The 20,336-nt window shown below is 44.0% G+C and overlaps 1 protein-coding gene across 1 annotated transcript in view; it reads right to left on the bottom strand.

Annotated features, from left to right (window-relative positions):
- The window catches only part of LOC112225517 (TSC22 domain family protein 1), an 88,473-nt gene extending 76,288 nt beyond the window's left edge, over window positions 1-12,185 (bottom strand). Inside the window, exon 1 of the mRNA XM_024389540.2 lies at window positions 8,822-12,185. Coding sequence (XP_024245308.1) covers window positions 8,822-11,466 — 2,645 coding nt within the window. The 5' untranslated portion in view covers window positions 11,467-12,185. The remainder of the gene's footprint in view (window positions 1-8,821) is intronic.
- Between the last annotated feature and the right edge of the window lie 8,151 nt (window positions 12,186-20,336).

Here is a 20,336-nt window from a genome sequence, read left to right as displayed (position 1 = left end):
ACCTCAAATGCAAATAGAGAGTTTAAACTGCTTGTGGTCAGAGAGGAAGTAGTGATCTTTCATCGTGGTTGTTGATGTGAGTGACAGAGTAAGGGGCTTGGTGTCTGTGTGTGAGTGGGAAGGTGCGGCGTACAAATTAATTGAATATATTGCCCAGCCCTAGACTCCAGCCACCCATGCCATAGACTTCTCTCTGCTACTGCACGGCAAGCGGTACTAATGTACCAAGTCTGGAATCAACAGAACCCTGAACAGCTTCTAACCCCCAAGCCATTAGACTGCTAAACAAGACTGCTAAATAGCTAATCAAATGGCTATCCGGAATACCTGCATTGAAACACATAACATGCGCACACATGCATACTGACGCCACACACACATTCACCACATACGCTGCTTCTACTTTCTATTATCTATAGTGTATTCAGAAAGTTCAGACCTTGACTTATTCCACATTTTATAACATTACAGCCTTTCTCTGAAATTATTCTTATTTTTTTATTTCCCCCTCATCAATTTACACACAATACCTCATAATGACGAAGCAAAAACACATTTACACATTTTTGCAAATGTATTAAAAAAAATAATAATAAGCACAAAAGAGTGAAATATCACATTCACATAGGTATTCAGACCCTTTGCTCAGTACTTTGATGAAGCACATTTGGCAGGGATAACAGCCTCGATCTTCTTTGGAATGATACAACAAGCTTGACACAGCTGTATTTGAAGAGTTTCTCCCATTCCTCTCTGCAGATCCTCTCGAGCTCTGTCAGGTTGGATGGGGAGCATTGCTGCAGAGCTATTTTCAGGTCTCTCCAGAGATGTTCGATCGGGTTAAAGTCAGGGCTCTGGCTGCGCCACTCAAGAACGTTCAGATACTTGTTCCGAAGCCACTCCTGCATTGTCTTGGCTGTGTGCTTAGGGTCATTGTCCTGTTGGAAGGTGAACCTTCACCCCAGTCTGAGGTCCACTCTGGAGCAGGTATTCATCAAGGATTTCTCTGTACTTTGCTCCGGTCATCTTTACCTCGATCCAGACTAGCCTCCCAGTCCCTGCCGCTGAAAAGCATCCCCACAGCATGATGCTGCCACCACCATGCTTCACCGTAGGGATGGTGCCAGGTTGCCTCCAGACATGACGCTTGGCATTCGGGCCAAAGAGTTCAATCTTGGTTTCATCAGACCAGAGAATCTTGTTCCTCATGGTCTGAGAGTCTTTAGGTGTCTTTTGACAAACTCCAAAACAGGCTGTCGTACCATAAACGCCTGATTTGTGGAGTGCTGCAGAGATGGTTGTCCTTCTGGAAGGTTCTCCCATCTCCACAGAGGACCTCTGTCAGAGTCATCATCGGGTTCTTGGTCACCTTCCTGACCAAGGCCCTTCTCCCCAGATAGCACAGTTTGGCCGGGCGGCCAACTCTAGGAAGAGTCTTGGTGGTTCTAAACTTCTTCCATTTAAGAATGATCAAGGCCACTGTTCTTAGGGATCTTCAATGCTGCACTGCCAACTGTGTAATAGAGGTCGACCGATTAATCGGAATGGCCGATTAATTGGGGCCGATTTCAAGTTTTCATAACAATCGGAAATCGGTATTTTTGGGCACCGATTTGGCCATTTTTTACGTGTTTTTTTAACACCTTTATTTAACTAGGCAAGTCAGTTAAAACACATTCTTATTTTCAATGACGGCCTAGGAACGGTGGGTTAACTGCCTCGTTCAGGGGCAGAACGACAGATTTTCACCTTGTCAGCTCGGGGGAGCCAATCTTGCAACCTTACAGTTAACTAGTCCAACGCTATAACGACCTGCCTCTCTCTCGTTGCACTCCACAAGGAGACTGCCTGTTACGCGAATGCAGAAAGCCAAGGTAAGTTGCTAGCTAGCATTAAACTTATCTTATAAAAACAATCAATCATAATCACTAGTTAACTACACATGGTTGATGATATTACTAGATATTATCTAATGTGTCTTATATAATCTGACTGAGCATACAAGCATACAAGTATATAAGTATCTGACTGAACGGTGGTAGGCAGAAGCAGGCACGTAAACATTCATTCAAACCGCACTTTCTTTGCGTTTTGCCAGCAGCTCTTCGTTGTGCGTCAAGCATTGCGCTGTTTATGACTTCAAACCTATCAACTCCCGAGATGAGGCTGGTGTAACCGAAGTGAAATGGCTAGCTAATAGTGTTTCAAACGTCACTCGCTCCGAGACTTGGAGTGGTTGTTTCCCTTGCTCTGTATGGGTAACGCTGCTTTGAGGGTGGCTGTTGTCGATGTGTTCCTGGTTCGAGCCCAGGGAGGAGCGAGGATAGGGACGGAAGCTATACTGTTACACTCACAATACTAAAGTGCATATAAGAACATCCAATAGTTAAAGGTTATTTAAATACAAATGGTATAGAGGGAAATAGTCCTATAATTCTTATAATAACTACAACCTAAAACTTCTTACCTGGGAATATTGAAGACATGGTGGTTCCTCATGTTAAAAGGAACCACCAGCTTTCATATGTTCTCATGTTGTGAACAAGGAACTTAAACGTTAGCTTTCTTACATGGCACACTTTTACTTTCTACTCCAACACTTTGTTTTTGCATTTTTAAACCAAATTGAACATGTTTCATTATTTGAAGCTAAATTGATTTTATTGATGTATTATGTTAATATAAGTGTCAATTCAGTATTGTTGTAATTGTCATTATTACAAATTTTAAAAAATATATATTTTTTTTATATAAATCGGACGATTAATCGGTACCGGCTTTTTTTGGTCCTCCAATTATCGGTATCGGCGGTGAAAAATCATAAAATCGGTCGACCTCAACTGTGTAACCTTATATAGACAGGTGTGTGCCTTTCCAAATAATGTCCAATCAATTGAACTTACCACAGGTGGACTCCAATTAAGTTGTAGAAACATCTCAAAGATGATCAATGGAAACAGGACGCACCAGAGTTACATTTCGAGTCTCATAGCAAAGGGTCTGAATACTTACGGAAATAAGGTATGTTGTTTTTTTAAATCTAAAAACATGTTGTCATTATGGGGTATTGTGGATATATTTCTGCGAAAAACAAAATGTGGAAAAAGTAGTGGTCAGAAGCCTTGATGTTTTCCACATTTTACGTTACAGCCTTATTCTAAAATGGATTTAAGAAAACTATTGCCTCTGCAATCTACACACAATACCCCATAATGAACCCGTCTTTGCTTTTTTATACATTTTTGCAAATGTATTTAAAAAACATTTGTCATTATGGGGTATTACATTATTGATTTTTTTTTTATATCCTCATCAATATACACATGCCATTTTGACAAAAAAAAATGTTTATATATTTGCAAAAAGGCGTGTGAATACTTTCTGAAGGCAGAGGTACCTCAATTATCTCGTACTCCTGCACATCGACTCAGCTATTCGTTATTCACTGTGTATTTATTCCTTGTGTCACTATTTCAATTATTATTTTTTAAATCTTTACTTTCAACTCGTAAGTAAGCATTTCACTGTTAGTCTACACCTGTTTTTTACAAGCATGTGACAAAAAAAAGTATTTGATTAAAGGCCTACTCTACACAGCCTATGTCCATCGCCTACTATTAGTAATATAGGCTACAACCTACCTACCACGTATAGAATTAGGTAATAAGGCCTGATAAGAGAGGAAGATTAGGCAAAAATGCAAATCAATGAAAAATTATCCAGTTCTGGGGAAATCAGAGTTGTTTGCCTGCAGCCGGGACCTTGATGACTTACAACCCATCACACAGCCAGCTAGGCTTCTTGACTGTCACTTGCAGGTCGGCACACACAGACACACACCTCTTTCGTGCCATAGCTCCAAAAGAAGGAAGGCAAATAAAAAAGATTTAGCTCCAAAATATATTTTGTCATGATTTCTCTAGTCCCGCCCTTAGCATGCGAGCATGTGCTAGCGGTCCTTTTAAGACATCTTTTTCTGTTTCGTTTTTAACCAAACAAATATTGGCCAATATAGGGCGATACCTTCATATATCAATGTTTTATGGGTACTTAAATCACAATAGGACAAAGTTTGACATGGCCCAACCCTACACTGAGTGAGCATTTATTCCTTCCCGCTGCCTGGGCTGGTTGGCTGTGCTGATTAACTCTGACAGTGGAGCTGCCTGGGCTGTTTAGGCGTGTCACTGACACAGCCAGTCATCATTATCAAACATCATCCTACTAACATCTGTTACAGCAAGCTGTCAAGTACTGAAAAAAACTAGGCCTATACATCTAACCAACATCAATGACCATACTACCCCCATTTGCAGAAAATGTAATTGTATTTGTCAAAAACTCCTTGATTATCCTGAGGTGACTAAGGCTAAACTCAATACAAGTCAATGTAAAGTTATTAATTATTTAAAGAAGGTAAACAGCTGGTTAGGAGGCTAATTCACCAAGACAATCTGCTCATTTGTGAAAAGGGATTTGGGCTGCGAGCTCAAATGCTGCATTTATTAAAGACTATAATCCACATTATCCTCCTAGATTACACATTCCTCAGAGTACACCATCATGTGACAGGAGTAGCCATCCCTCAGGTCCAATATAGCTACGGCTGGGGAGGTGAGCCGCAGCCCAGGGGTTTCTAACAGTAGCAAAGACCTCCATATGACCACGTCTAGCTGGCTGTAGAATACTCAAAACGATTAAGACAAAAGTTATTGTTGGTCCAAAACCCTGGTTCACTACACTTCTCTACAAAGTTGGTGTGCTCTAAACTGATCACAGAGGTACCATATTCCAGAACCTTCACCTCCAGCTCTAGACAAAGTAAAAAAAGTTTAAGAACGTTGGTAACCTAAAAGCTGTTAAATTTCAGCTGCAAAGCACATAAAAAAATAATTCCGCACCAATCTCAAACACGGACTTCTAAACGTATTAAAGAGTGAAATTCCATTTACTTTCCCTCAGTCTCATAGCGCTGCCACTGACCAATGGTCAATTAAATAAAATTAAATTAAATGGTCTTCTAGATAAAGCATGAAAGATTGTCTGCCAGTGTGTAATGCTTTACATTCAAATGAACAAGTTAACATTACATTATTTAACATAAGTAGCAAGTTTCCGTCCAGTATTGCATCCACCTGCATTATCCTACCTCTATCAGATCATTAAATGGCTTGTATCAGATCATTTTGGGGCGGCAGGGTAGCCTAGTGGTTAGAGCGTTGGACAAGTAACCGGAAGGTTGCAAGTTCAAACCCCCGAGCTGACACGGTACAAATATGTCATTCTGCCCCTGAACAGGCAGTTAACCCACTGTTCCTAGGCCGTCATTGAAAATAAGAATTTGTTCTTAAAACCTCTTGAAGCTAGGGGGCACTATTTTTCATTTTTGGAAAAATAATGTTCCAAAAGTAAACCTATTTCTCAGGACCAGATGCTAGAATATGCATATAATTGACAGCTTAGGATAGAAAACACTAAAGTTTCCAAACCTGTAAAAATATTGTCTGTGAGTATAACAGAACTGAACTGAATTGCAGGCGAAAGCCTAAGAAAAATCCAATCAGGAAGTGACTCATGTTTTGAAACCATTGTGTTCCTATGCACCCTTATTGGCCATTGAAAGGGATATCAACCAGATTCCTTTTTATACGTATTCCCTAAGGTGTCTACAGCATTTTGACGTAGTTTCACGCCTTTATGTTGAAGAATGAGCGTAAACGACTACATTGCGTAAGTGGCCGGTGGATTTCTCAACATAATGTGACCAACAAACGGAGGTATTTTGGGTATAAAAATAATCTTTATGGAACAAAAGGAACATTTGCTGTCTAACTGGGAGTCTCGTGAGTGAAAACATCCGAAGCTCAAAAGGTAAGTTATTAATTTGATTGCTTTTCTGATTTTCGTGACCAAGCTTCCTGCTGCTAGCTGGACATAATGCTATGCTAGGCTATCGATAAACTTACACAAACGCTTGTCTTGCTTTGGCTGTAAAGCATAATTTCAAAATCTGAGATGACAGGGTGATTAAAAGGCTTAAGCTGTGTTTCACAATATTTCACTGGTGATTTCATGAATATGAATATTTTCTAGTTATATTTTTTGACCGTTGCGCTATGCTAATTAGTGTAGTTGATGACAATTCTCCAGGATCCGGGATGGGTAGTTCCAATAGGTTTTAACTGACTTGCCTAGTTAAATAAAGGTCAAATTAAAAAATTAATTAAAAATGAAAATGTTCATGAACCCTAAACCACCTTTTCCCTGCAGTAAGACATCAAAGTGCTGAGTGTGTATGGCAATCCAGCCTCTCCTTGTTTCCTCTCATCTGCACTGATTGGAAAGGGTGAAAACAATATTGTGGTAGCAGAAAGTGGTCTGTGCAGCAGACAAGGATGGATCTGTGCGACATCTGTCAAAAGCTGACACAACTGGGGCACTGAGAGTGTGTGTGTGCACGTAAATATATATATCACACACTAAATGCAGTCACTGCAGTCTGAAGTAGTCAAAATGTCACCTCCAGCTGAGCACTGCACTGTCTAGTGTCTAAGGTGGAGGAGGGGCAGATTAGCATACAGCTCTCTCAGACAGTGGGTGCGCACACACACACTGTTTTGTCTACCATCTCACCAGCAGTCTGGCATCCCATTCACCCACACACGGTGCTGCCGTGGCGACCTCGATTCCCCCAATCCAAACTAGCTCAACCACCACAGCACAAGTCCTAGCAACCACAGACACTCAGCTGGTTGCACCATTCCATTAGGAAGTCCCCAATGATGTAAAGTGCATTCAGAAAGTATTCAGACCCCTTGACTTTTTCCACTTTGTTATGTTACAGCCTTATTGTGAAATGGATTAAAAACATTTTTTCCCCTAAAACTACACACAATACCCCATAATGAGAAAGCGAAAACAGGTTTAGAAAAGTTGGCACATTTATTAAAGATAAAAAACAAATAACTTTACATAAGTATTCAGAACCTTTGCTGAGAATCAAAATTGAGCTCAGGTGCATCCTGTTTCCATTGATCTTCCTTGAGATGTTTCTACAACTTGGAGTCCACCTGTGGTAAATTAAATTGATTGGAAATTATTTGGAAAGGCACACAGCAGTTTATATAAAGGTCCCCCAGTTGACAGTGCATGTCAGAGCAAAAACCAAGGCATGAGGTCGAAAGGAATTGTCCTTAGAGCTCCAAGACAGGATTGTGTCGAGGCACGGATCTGGGGAAGGGTACCAAAACATTTCTGCAGCATTGAAGGTCCCCAAGAACACAGTAGCCTCCATCGTTCTTAAATGGAAGAAGTTTGGAACCACCAAGACTTTTCCTAGAGCTGGCCGCCAACCATCTCTGCAGCACTCCACCATTCAGGCCATTATGGTAGACCGGCTAGACAGAAGCCATTTCTCAGTAAAAAGGCACATGACAGCCCGCTTGGAGTTTGCCAAAAGGCACCTAATGGACAAGATTCTCTGGACTGATGAAACCAAGACAATGCCAAGCATCACACCTGGAGAAAATCTGGCACCATCTCTACGGTGAAGCATTGTGGTGGTGGCAGCATCATGCTGTGGGGATGTTTTTCGGTGGCAGGGACTGGGAGACTTGTCCGGATCGAGGGAAAGATGAGCGGCGCAAAGTACAGAGAGATCCTTGATGAAAACCTTCTCCAGAGCACTCAGGATCTCAGACTGGGCGAAGGTTCCAACAGGACAACAACCCTAAGCACACAGCCAAGACAACACAGGAGGGGCTTCGGGACAAGTCTCAATGTCCTTGAATGGCCCAGCCAGAGACCTGAAAATAGCTGTGCAGCGACACTCCCCATCCAACCTGACAGAGCTTGAGAAGATCTGCAGAGAGGAATGGGAGAAACTCCCAAAATACAGGTGTGCCAGGCTTGTAGCGTCATTCCCAAGAAGTCGAGGCTGTAATCGCTTCCAAAGGTGCTTCAAAGTATTAAGTAAAGGCTCTGAATACTTATGTAAATGTAATATCATTTTCATTTGATTAATTTAATAAATTTTAGAATAAGGCTGTAACGTTAAAAAAAATTGAAAAAGTCAAGGGGTCTGAATACTTTCCGAAAGTACTGTATTTTAACCCTGGATTGTCAATGCCATGTATTGGCCATTGAGAGGCTTTGAAACCACCGGTCAGGCATATTGACACTCCCCAGTAGGAATGAATGGAATTCTACAGTATTTCAGTTCAACATTTAAAGGACAAAATTACATGTATTTAAGTATTTGTTATTGTATTGGGGACAGTAACAAAAAAATAAACCTTTAAGGAAAATGATATTGTATATTTTTGTGTGTTTTATTTGATGTTTAGCTCACATTATATCATTTTAAAGAATGCATTAAGGTAGGGGAGTGCCAAAATGGAGGCACGTGGCTTCAAAACAGCGCCCCCGATCAGTCATCTAGTGTATATATACATAATTGGTAGTACCATGGTTCCCCCGATTCCTCCCTAAAAAGTGCATTCACTGCTACAATGCTAGAATGCAACGTCATGTTCAAAACACTGTGTTTTAAGGCCAACACTGACTAAACATTTCATGGTCTGAATGCCATTCAGCACATCAGAAACAACATTAGGGAACAAACTGTTTGCTGCGGATAAATGAGAAAACATTTATTTAAAACATGGGATCTCTTTAGTTATATGTATCAGTCTGTATCAGCAGGCCTACTACTGTAGTGGATTAGTGGATATGTTTAAGAAATATTGTTCTATACCCCAAAATCAAATCAAGCAATCAATTGATCAAAAACCTATACTAATGGCTTAGATTTGGGACTCACCCATCATCGTCTCCGTCCACAGCTTTGAAGAGTCCGGCAGAAGCGGTTAAGGCACTGACCGCGGTGGCGGCAGGGTTACTTTCAGTCCCCAGCCCTGTGCCTATCTCAGAGCCACCCCCAGCCAGCTTGGGCAGGGCCTGTGCCAGCAAGGCAGACTGGTGCTGGAAGAGCAGGCGCTGGGCATCCTCCAGCTGGGTGGTGGTGAAAGAGGGCAGGCTGGCATACAGGGCGCTGGCCTGGGCAGCCACAGCCTGGGGCATGCTGACCCTGGGTGGCTGGGACTGGAGTTGAGATTGGGCCAGTCCACTGCTGTTCTGGGGCTGGGGGTCATTCTGGGGGTTAGAATGAGGCACAATGGAGGCTAGGCAGCCCTGGTTAGGGGGGACAGGAAGCTGGGTGGCAAGTCCTTGGGCTTGGCCCGGGAGTGATTGCTGCTGTTGTTGATGTTGGTGGTCCTGGGGGAGAGGGTGTCCTTGTGGCTGCTGCCCAAAACCGGGCACTCCTGGGCCCATCTGAGGCATTAGCCCCGTTCCTGCCGCAGAGGCCTGGAGAGAGGTCTGCTGGGGCTGCTGTTGGAGAAGACCCTGGGGTTGGAGCATGGAGCCAACCACCTGCTGCTGCGGGACTCCCATCTGCCCAGGTCCAGACAGGGCCTGTGGGAGAACAGGTTGGGGTAGGCCTGCCTGGGGATGAGGGTAGTCTGGATGCATACCTCCAACCTGGCTCAGCCTGTGCACTGGGGCTGCATGGGAAGGGACAGAAGGCTGCTGGGGAAGAGCATAGCTCATCTGCTGCTGATGCACCCCCACTAGTCCCTGAGCTGAGGCTGGGGCTGGGATAGAGGCTGCCTGGGCGTAGGTGAGCGGCTGTTGGGGCATGGGAGTGGTAGGGTGGCCTAGGGTGGTCTTGAGGCCAGCCATGTTGATTGGGGCAGGCTGATGAGCACTGGCGGGGACTGAGGGAGCCACAGTGGTCAGCAGGTGAGGCTGGGACACCCCAATGGGGAGGCTGGGGTGGGAGGTCTGGAAGGCCTTAGGGGGGTTGGAGTAGTCCTGGTAGTGAGACTGAGACTGGAGTAATGGGGTGCCTCCGGCCTCTCCACTGCCAACGTTATCTGTGTAGTGACTCAGTGTGCTGACTATGCTGTTCACTGAACTCCCACTGATGCCCTCTCTCTCCGACCCCCCTGTCACAATCTCAGGCCCGCACGGTCGCATGCTCTCCACACCCCATCCACTAGGAAGAGAAACTTCTGAGAAAGAGGGGGCAGGGGCTGAACCTGGGGTCTCCTTGTCATAGTACTCAGTACATGTCCATCTGCCCTTTTTAAAAGGCTCCGAGCTGGAGTCAAGCTTGACCACTCTGAAACGGGAGCTGGTAGTGGCAGGAGCTAGGGTTGGGGCTGGCTGGGAGGAGGGGACTGAGGCCGAAGCCATGCCAGAGCTCTTTCCTGGCTGGGGCATGGCAGCTCCTCCACCCTGGGTGCCACTGGAGGGCCCCAACACCACAGAGGCAGTGGCAGCAGCAGAATTCATAGTGATGCTCGAGTTCACAGTTCCAGAGCTTTGATTTTGTATCAAATTGATATTGGGGTTGTTGTTGCCAAAGCCACTCCCCATCAAACCTCCAACCCCACCACTGCTACTCATCACACTGGGGGGGAAGCCACCACCACTGCTGCTAGCGCTGGTGCTAACACCCCCCATCACAGGCACATTGGAAGAGATGTACATATCCACAATACTAATATTGCTGGTCAGGGGATTAGCTATGCTAATCGTAGCACCAGCAGTAGAGCCATGCATTCTAGGGAGAGGGACAACTGCTACAGGCTGAGCAGCAACATTGGCAGAACCCACTGAAACATTTTCCAGAAGGACCCCCATGGCAGAAGGCATCTTTGAGACACCACCAACTCCTCCAGACGTGGGGGTTGAGTGGGGGGCTGAGGAAGGAGGCTGAGCCAGGGCCTGGTGAGGATGATTATGTTGCCCCTGCTGATGGTGGTAGTGGTGATGATGATGGTGGTGGTGCACATTCCCGTTAACCATCCCGCCGTGCTGGGGACCCTGGATTAAGGAGTGGGGGGGCTGGTTGGGGGAGACTGCCCCGGGGGTGACCGCCTCATGGAAGTTATTCAGTGTCTCCTCTGAGGAACTCCTCTCACCCCCAGCCATGTCGTTGGCCTTAGAGAGGGAGACATCCAGGATCTCTGAAGAGGAAAGATCCTCCGTATGAGACTCATCCAGATCATCATAGCTCTCGGTGTCTTCTGCTATGCTGTTGTTGGTGCTCACAGAGATCTGGGCTGGGGTCACGCTAGTGATCTGGAAGCCGCTTTTCTTCTTCACCTGTGACCCAGAGGACAGAGCCTGGGGCTGTGGCTGGGAGTGCAGGTTCAGGCTGTGGGGAGGGTGTGGAGGCCCGGGGGAGGATGATCCAACAAGGGGTTGAGACTGCATCAGGAGGGGGGATTGGTAGTCTTCAGCGGGGACGTGGCTGTTGCTAACAGCCGAACTAGCTGGTGTTGACATGGGGCCACTCCCGGCGCCAGTGTTAATGTTACTACCCCTTCTAGGAAAATTCGCCGGGTGCGCCATCTTTCTGACGCTGCCAGAGTCTCCTGCAGAATCAGGATGGTGCATTTTGAAAGATTCCAGGGGGTAGCGGCTAGACTCTGATAGTCTCGTCTAACGTTACAATGTTTTGGGGCCGCCGTTTTGACAAAGATTAGGTCAAAAGACTGATTTTTAACAATAGAATATCAGCTGACAATAAATAAATCCGTCTTAAATACAAGGTTCGATTATTTAGCTTTTAGGGGTAGATAAACGTCCCCTCTCGTGACGGAGAATGCTCGCGTTTGACAGTCGATTGGCGAGCAGAAATGCTAACAAGCTAGTTGGCTAACATCAGCTGATGGGCTTGTTATCCAGTCACATACGCGTATTTTCTCACACACAAGCCAGCATTTCGTCGTTTAATATCTTATCTCAATAGGTAGCTATCTAAAATAAATAGCTATAACAACACAAAGAGAGTATGCAGTACACATCCAAAGCGAGAGCTAAGATAGAAGTGTAACGTTAGCTCGCTCCATCACTATCCACACACTGTGGAGAGTCGCATTATTTAATTTCTCAGAAGCCCCAAAAAAATAAACAAGCAATCCTTCACCGATATAAGGTTATCCTTAGGAGAATATATCCACTTAAATGTCTCGCAAAACAGTTTAATCCATTCAGACAAGTCTTTGTTATAGTCCAATGTTTGCTGTATCACTCCCTGTTCCAAGAGGCATCTACAGCCAGTCCGCCTTCTTGCACTGTGACTCGAGCTGTCGGAGTGTGACGAGACCGAAGGGGGAGGAGAGAACTTGCTAACATGGCGACCGCGCATGCTCACTGACGCCCAGACTAGCCAGACATAAAGCAGTCTGGGGATAAGAGGGTGGGGGAGAACAGACAGGCAACTCGCAAAAACTAGCTTCAGAAGACCTAGAAGAGATCATGTTCCGGAAAATACCGATGGACACAGACGATGTAACTAAATGACTCTTGCAGAATATTCCCATTATCCTTGGGCAACTTTACTGCATACATTTTATGTGGTTAACATCATTTCAAATAGGCTTATGAGATGGATAGGGAAATGTGTTATTATCCGTGTCATCATGCCAATCACATTATTTTCATGAACAGTAGACAAGAGTATCAACATGTGGTGAGCAATCACTCAAAGTATATATGTGTTCCATCAGCCATGTATAGTTATGCAGTTATCATAGGGCCACAGACTTCTGTTTTCCCTTTAATGTCTGACCAAAAGGAAATGTTTTGGTCTGAACAACACAAACATCAAGATCAGTTGTGTTTTCACTGTGAAACAAAAGGCATGCAGAGAGGTACTGGACTATTCTGCAGACAAAATGGAGCTACCAGACACATGTGTTCACTGCATTGAGGATTATTCTACATGCAGGGCTGCAACCTGGTCTCAGAGCATTTCGTATTATTCTGTACCTAAATCCGTGAAATACTATTTAGTATGATATGTTAAGTTTCGTATTGTATGTATTAATTTGTGGATGTCCATCACCCATTACGTATAATATATTACGAATTCGCAAAAGTACTGTTACAAATTTTGAAAACGTATCATATGTTACGAATTCTAGCTAGATTGCTAACGTTAGCTAGGCTAGGGGTTAGGTTTAAGGTTAGGAGATGGGCAACTCCAAAGCAGAGGTGGGCAACTCCAGTCCTCGGGGGCCTGATTGGTGTCACCTTTTCTCCATCCCTAGCAAACACAGCTGATTAATCAAATTGCATTCTAAACTGAAGATGATTAGGTGATTATTGGAGTCGGGTGTGTTAGCTGGGGCTGGGGCAAAACTGTGATACCAATCAGGCCCTCAAGGACTGGAATTCCCCACCCCTGGGTTAAAGGGTTAAGGTTAGGGGAAGGGTTAGCTAAAAGGGTTAATGTTCGCTAACATGTAGTTGCAACGTCGCAAAAAAGTAATAAGTAATAGAAAAGTTGCTAATTAGCTAAAATGCTAAATTTGTCCGTGATGAGACTCACACTTGTTTTTATATATATGTATATATATATGTTTAAATGTAACCTTTATTTAACTAGGCAAGTCAGTTAAGAATAAATTCTTATTTACAATGACAGCCTTCCCTGGCCAATGCTGGGCCAATTGTGCGCCGCCCAATGGGACTCCCAACCACGGCTGGATATGATACAGCTTGGATTTGAACCAGGGACTGTAGTGATGCCTCTTGCACTGAGATGCAGTGCCTTAGACCGCTACGCCACTCGGGAGCCCAGCAGGAGCTTATGTAACAAAACCAAACGTAACATATTCTAATTTGACCATCTCGGATTTACTATGTTACGTCTAGTCTATGAGTCCAGGCTGAGGTATTGTGTGTATTGTGTTGGTACTCCAGGTCAACAACCCCTCCCATTTCCAGGAAGTGTGTTCTGGTTGTGTGTGTATTTGTGCCTGTGTGTGTGTGTGCCTCAAACTCCCTGCGTTCCTGTGCTTTCTGCTTTATCAGAACAGACCCACCTGTTGTTGTGAATGTCTTCGTGAATAACAGCAGATAGTCTGATCCCATCTGGATGTGCTTTGTTTGGCCAACCCCTCTGACTATTGTTTCGTCAAGACATTCTCCTCTCCTCCTATTCCCTCTCCTCTCCTCCTCCTATTCTCTTTCCTCCTCCTATCCCTAACTCCTTGACTCAGTCACAGCCACCAACTAGTTAATTAAAACACCAGAAGGCCTTTCGGATTGTTACACTGTGGGATGCTTTATGGAGTATATGAGAGAGTTGTCGAGAGAGAGAGATACTGTATGTGTTTGGAGGGGAGAGAAGAGAGAGGAAGATTTAAGTGAGTGAATGAAATAATGAGAGAATCAGAGAAATGCGATATGGGGGAGATAGTGAGACAGAGACAAAGAGAGAGAGAGGGAACATGTGCCCATTGTGGGTGACTGGCAGGCAGGCAACAGCAGGCTATGACCAAACCGTGCAGGCAGACAGACTGTGTCCATCCATACAAATGACGGAGGGAGAGAGAGAGCCAGTGAGAGGCGAGTGCAATGTAAGCGTCTGGTGCAGTCAGCAGCTTTAAATCACACTGGCACTTCACAACAAAACACACTGAGCACTATTGTCCTGCCCTAACAATAATGCTCAATGTATACACCTGGCACGGCTTTCATTTGGTAAACACTAATTTCTCTGATAGGAATGCCAAAGGTGTTCCTGTACTGTACATGTATGATCTCTCTGTGATGTATTACTCAACATGCAACACAACAGTAGGTCTACTGTAAATTGGGCACCTCTGTAACCCAGGTTTTTAACCTTCATAGGACAGTCAGTCAATCAACACGTTGCTGGACACAATAAATAACACCTCAATGTGTTCAAAGGCAAACCAATAGGCTATACTGCATTTCACAGCTCTTGATATTAGGGAGGCTGTTGTGGATGTAGTTCAGTTCAGCATACTGGTGAACAGAAGAGGAATTTCTGAAACAACAGGGGCTTAGGGTCGGGAGAAGAGCGGGCAATGCCCAGTGATATGGTCTAGAGTGCCAGTCCCAGTCCCTCTGTCTGGACCTTGTGTCCACTCAACCTCCCGTGTGTGTGTGTGTGTGTGTGTGAGTGAGAGAGAGAGAACCAATGGCTTATTTGTTGGACAGTCCGCCTACCAGAAAATATGTCTGTTGTACTCAGTACTTTAAATACCCTATGGCCCCGCATATTCATTCATTACTTTTTCTTCTCACGTAGGCTATAGCCCTGGCTAGTGTAGTATATAGAGCCACAGTGCTACAGAATATACTAAAATATTTGGTATCTTTATCAATTCTTTAGTTGAATAGCACAGGGGCGGACTGGGACAAAAATTCAGCATTTTATCTACACCATCCCATATCAATGTGTGCACCGTAAACTCATATCACCACCATACCCCCCGGTGGGCCACCAGCCAAACACAAATACACCCTGACCCTATACGCCTTTAGACACAGGCAGTAGTGCTGCCACTTAAAATTACTGCACAGTGTTTCTCAACCATTTCTGTACATGTGACTAGTGAGAGGGACCTCCACTTTTTTATCTAGCTCATGTTTAAAACGAATACAATATGTAAAAACACCACTGGAGATACAGCTCACCACTATAACTGATCCTCTGCTCTAGACAGCATATTCTCTGCTGTCACTATGTACTTCTTCTTGTTCTCTGCCTGTCTGCTTAAGCCTAGTGGTTAGAGAGTTAGACTAGTAACCGGAAGGTTGCAAGTTCAAACCCCCGAGCTGACAAGGTACAAATCTGTCGTTCTGCTCCTGAACAGGCAGTTAACACACTGTTCCTAGGCCGTCATTAAAAATAAGAATTTGTTCTTAACTGACTTGCCTTGTTAAATAAAGGTAAAAATAAAAATATGTTATCAATGTCAAGCTAACAACTTTGGCTATATTGCAAATTAGTGCCTGTCATATATGTTCCCCTGAATCAACACCTTCCATCAGTGTTAATTACTATTACAAGGCTCCAGACTAACATTTTCCACTGGTATCACCAACTTTTACACTTGGTGGTACCAGAACATGATTTGGTCAGACCCAAATCATGAGTAATTCATAGTGCTTTAAAGGCCCAATGCATCGGTTTTTATCTCAATATCAAATCATTCCACAGTATTATTCCAACCTCGTAGTGTGGAGGGGGGTTTCTACTAAACTAACATATGGAATTGTTTAAAGATGGTCATACCATGGATCATTAAGCTATTTGATTTGGAATTTTAGGACCAATGTAGGTATAAAAAAAAAATATTTACTACTATAGCCCATAGAAACACATTGAATAACACATTCATAAATTAAAAACAGACAGTCCAAAAAAAATCATAAGGAATTGAAAATGTATGAACTAATTATTTTTCTCACCCATCTACACACAATACTCCATAATGGCAATGTGAAAACATGTTTATAGAATATTTTGCAAATGTATTGAGAAGGAAAGAAAGATCTAATTCACATAACTACTTTGTAAGCACATTTGGCAGCGATTACTGCTATGAGTCTCTAAGAGCTTTCCACACCTGGATTGTAAAATATTTGCCCATTGTTCTTTTCAAGCTCTATCAAATTGGTTGCTGATCATTGCTAGACAACCATTTTCAGATCTTGACATAGATTTAAGTAAAAATTGTAACTCGGCCACTCAGGAACATTCACTGTCTTCTTGATAAGCAACTCCAGTGTAGATTTGACCTTGTGTTTAAGGTTATTGTCCTGCTGAAAGGTGAATTCATCGCCCAGTGTCTGGTGGAAAGAAGACTGAATCAGGTTTCCCTCTAGGATTTTACCTGTGTTTAGCTCCATTCCATTTATTTTTTATCCTGAAAAAATCCCAAGGATACCCATAACATACTGTTTTATGTGACTTGTTAAGCAAAGTTTGACTCCTGAACTTATTTCAGCTTGCCATAACAAAGGGGTTGAATACGTATTGACTCAAGACATTTCAGCTTTTCATTTTTAATTAATTTGTAAACATTTTGAAAAACACAATTCCACTTTGACATTATGGGGTATTGTGTGTAGGCCAGTGACAAAAATCTCAATTCAATCCATTTTAAATGCAGGGTGTAACACAACAAAATGTGAAAAAAGTCAAGGGGTGTGAATACTTTCTGAAGTCACTGTATTTAACCCCTTTTTTTTGTTGGCACATAAACTATCTCTATATTTCCATTCATTATTTCTAAACCGGTACCAGGTTACCTTCAGACGAGTCCCGTGAGAGTTGTGGGGGTCGTGGAGCAAAATGGAGAATACAATCATATTCGTGAGAGTCTCCCGTGTCCAAAGTCGGGTCATATTAAACTTTTGTACTTTTTCTCCCCAATTTTTCATGATATCTAATTGGTAGTTACAGTCTTGTCCCATCGCTGCAAAGCCAGCCAATGTGTCGGAGGAAACACCATACAACTGGCAACCATGTCATGCGCATGCGCCCGGCCCGCAAAAGGAGTCACTAGAGCGCAATGGGTCAAGGACATGTACTGCCGCGCCAGCTGTGCCACCAGAGACTCTGGGTTCGCGCCCAGGCTCTGTCATAACCGGCCGCGACTGGGAGGTCCGTGGGGCAACGCACAATTGGCCTAGCGTCGTCCAGGTTAGGGAGGGTTTGGCCGGTAGGGATATCCTTGTCTCATCGCGCACCAGCGACTCCTGTGGCGGGCCGGGCGCAGTGCGCGCTAACCAAGGTTGCCAGGTGCACAGTGTTTCCTCCGACACATTGGTGCGGCTGGCTTCCGGGTTGGATGCGCACTGTGTTAAGAAGCAGTGCGGCTTGGTTGGGTTGTGTATCGGAGGACGCATGACTTTCAACCTTCGTCTCTCCCGAGCCCGTACGGGAGTTGTAGCGATGAGACAAGATAGTAGCTACTAAAACAATTGGATACCACGAAATTGGGGAGAAAAAGAGGTCAAATTCACACACACACAAAAAAAAAATGTTAGCAAATTCATAACAAATGGGGAGTGTCACTACACAGCTATATTCAGGTCTCTTCAGAGATGTTCGATTAGGTTCAAATCCGGGCTCTGGTTGGACCACTCAAGGACATTCAGAGACTTGTCCCGAAGCCACTTCTGCATTGTCTTGGCAGTGTGCTTAGGGTCATTGTCCTGTTGGAAGGTGAACCTTCGCCCCAATCTGAGATCCTGAGCACTCTGGAGCAGGTTTTCATCAAAGATCTCTCTGTGCTTTTCAACATTCATCTTTCTCTCGATTCTGACTAGTCTCCCAGTCCCAGCCGCTGAAACATATCCCCACAGTATGATGCTGCCTCAACCATAGTTCTCTCTAGGGATGGTATTTGCCAGGTGATGAGCGGTATCTGGTTTTCTCCAGATGTGACTCTTGACGTTGAGGCCAAAGAGTTAAATCTTGGATTCATCAGACTAGAGAATCTTGTTTCTCATGGTCTAAGAGTCCTTCATGTGCCTTTTAGCAAACTCCAAGAGGGCTATCATGTGCCTTTTACTGTGGAGTGGCTTCTGTCTGGCCACTCTACCATAAAGGCCTGATTGGTGGAATGCTGCAGAGATGGTTGTCCTTCTGGAAGATTCCCCCATCTCCACAGAGGAACTCCGGAGCTTTGTCTGAGTGACCATTGGGTTCTTGGTCACCTCCCTGACCAAGGCCTTCTCCCCCGATTGCTATTGGAAGAGTCAGGGTGGTTCTAAACTTCTTCCATGGAAGAATGATGGAGGCCACCGTGTTCTTTGGAACCTTCCATGCTGGAGAATTATTTTGGTATCCTTCCCCAGATCTGTGCCTTGACAAAATCCTGTCTCGGAGCTCTACGGACAATTCCTTTGAGTTCATGGCTTGGTTTTTGCTCTGACATGCGCTGTCTACTATGGGACTTTATATAGACAGGTGTGTGCCTTTCCAAATCATGTCCAATCAATTGAATTGACCTACAGGTGGACTCCAATCAAGTTGCAAAAACATCTCAAGGATGATCAATGGAAACCGGATGCACCTGAGCTCAATTTTGAGTCTCATAGCAAAGTGTCTGAATTCCTACGCAAATAAGGTATTTCTGTTTTTATTTTAAATACATTTTCCAAAAATATATATATATCTGTTTTTGCTTTGTCATTATGGGGTATTGTGTGTAGATAGATGAGGATTTGTATTTTATAATCCATTTTAGAAGACGAAGGAGATCCCGTAACCAATTGTGCTATTTTGTATGTTTTTTCACATTATTTGGAACTTATTTTGTACATAATGTTTCTGCCACCGTGTCTTATGACCAAAAATAGCTTCCTGATATCAGGGCAGCGATTACTCACCCTGTACTGGAGGAATTCTTCTTCTTCAACGAGTCGGATGGGAAGGATTTACTCCAGACAAGGCCCTCATCCCTGTCATTCGCAGGAGGAAAAGACAGAGGTATCGTGGACGACAGTCCGGGTGATTTGTAAGGATCTGTCGCTAAGAGGGTAATCTACCTTTCCATCGGTCCTATTAGCCAACTTACAATCAATCAATAATAAAATAGATGAACTATGAGAAAGTATATCCTACCAACGGGACATTAAAAACTGTAATATATTATGTTTCACAGAGTCGTGGCTGAACGACGACATGATTAACATACAGCTGGCAGGTTTTAAGCTTTTTTGGCAGGATAGAACAGCGGTCTCTGGTAAGACAAGGGGTGGTGGTCTACAGTGGGGCAAAAAAGTATTTAGTCAGCCACCAATAGTGCAAGTTCTCCCACTTAAAAACATGAGAGAGGCCTGTAATTTTCATCATAGGTACACTTCAACTATGACAGACAAAATGATTAAAAAATTACATTGTATGATTTTTTATGAATTTCTTTGCAAATTATGGTGGAAAATAAGTATTGGGTCACCTACAAACAAGCAAGATTTCTGGCTCTCACAGACCTGTAACTTCTTCTTTAAGAGGCTCCTCTGTCCTCCACTCGTTACCTGTATTAATGGCACCTGTTTGAACTTGTTATCAGTATAAAAGACACCTGTCCACAACCTCAAACAGTCACACTCCAAACTCCACTATGGCCAAGACCAAAGAGCTGTCAAAGGACACCAGAAACAAAATTGTAGACCTGCACCAGGCTGGGAAGACTGAATCTGCAATAGGTAAGCAGCTTGGTTTGAAGAAATCAACCGTGGGAGCAATTATTAGGAAATGGAAGACATACAAGACCACTGATAATCTCCCTCGATCTGGGGCTCCACGCAAGATCTCACCCTGTGGGGTCAAAATGATCACAAGAACGGTGAGCAAAAATCCCAGAACCACACAGGGGACCTAGTGAATGACCTGCAGAGAGCTGGGACCAAAGTAACAAAGCCTACCATCAGTAACACACTACGCCGCCAGGGACTCAAATCCTGCAGTGCCAGCCGTGTCCCCCTGCTTA

Source organism: Oncorhynchus tshawytscha, linkage group LG26 (genome assembly GCF_018296145.1).
Source record: "Oncorhynchus tshawytscha isolate Ot180627B linkage group LG26, Otsh_v2.0, whole genome shotgun sequence".
Taxonomy (NCBI): domain Eukaryota; kingdom Metazoa; phylum Chordata; class Actinopteri; order Salmoniformes; family Salmonidae; genus Oncorhynchus; species Oncorhynchus tshawytscha.
This window is presented reverse-complemented; position numbering and strand designations above follow the sequence as displayed.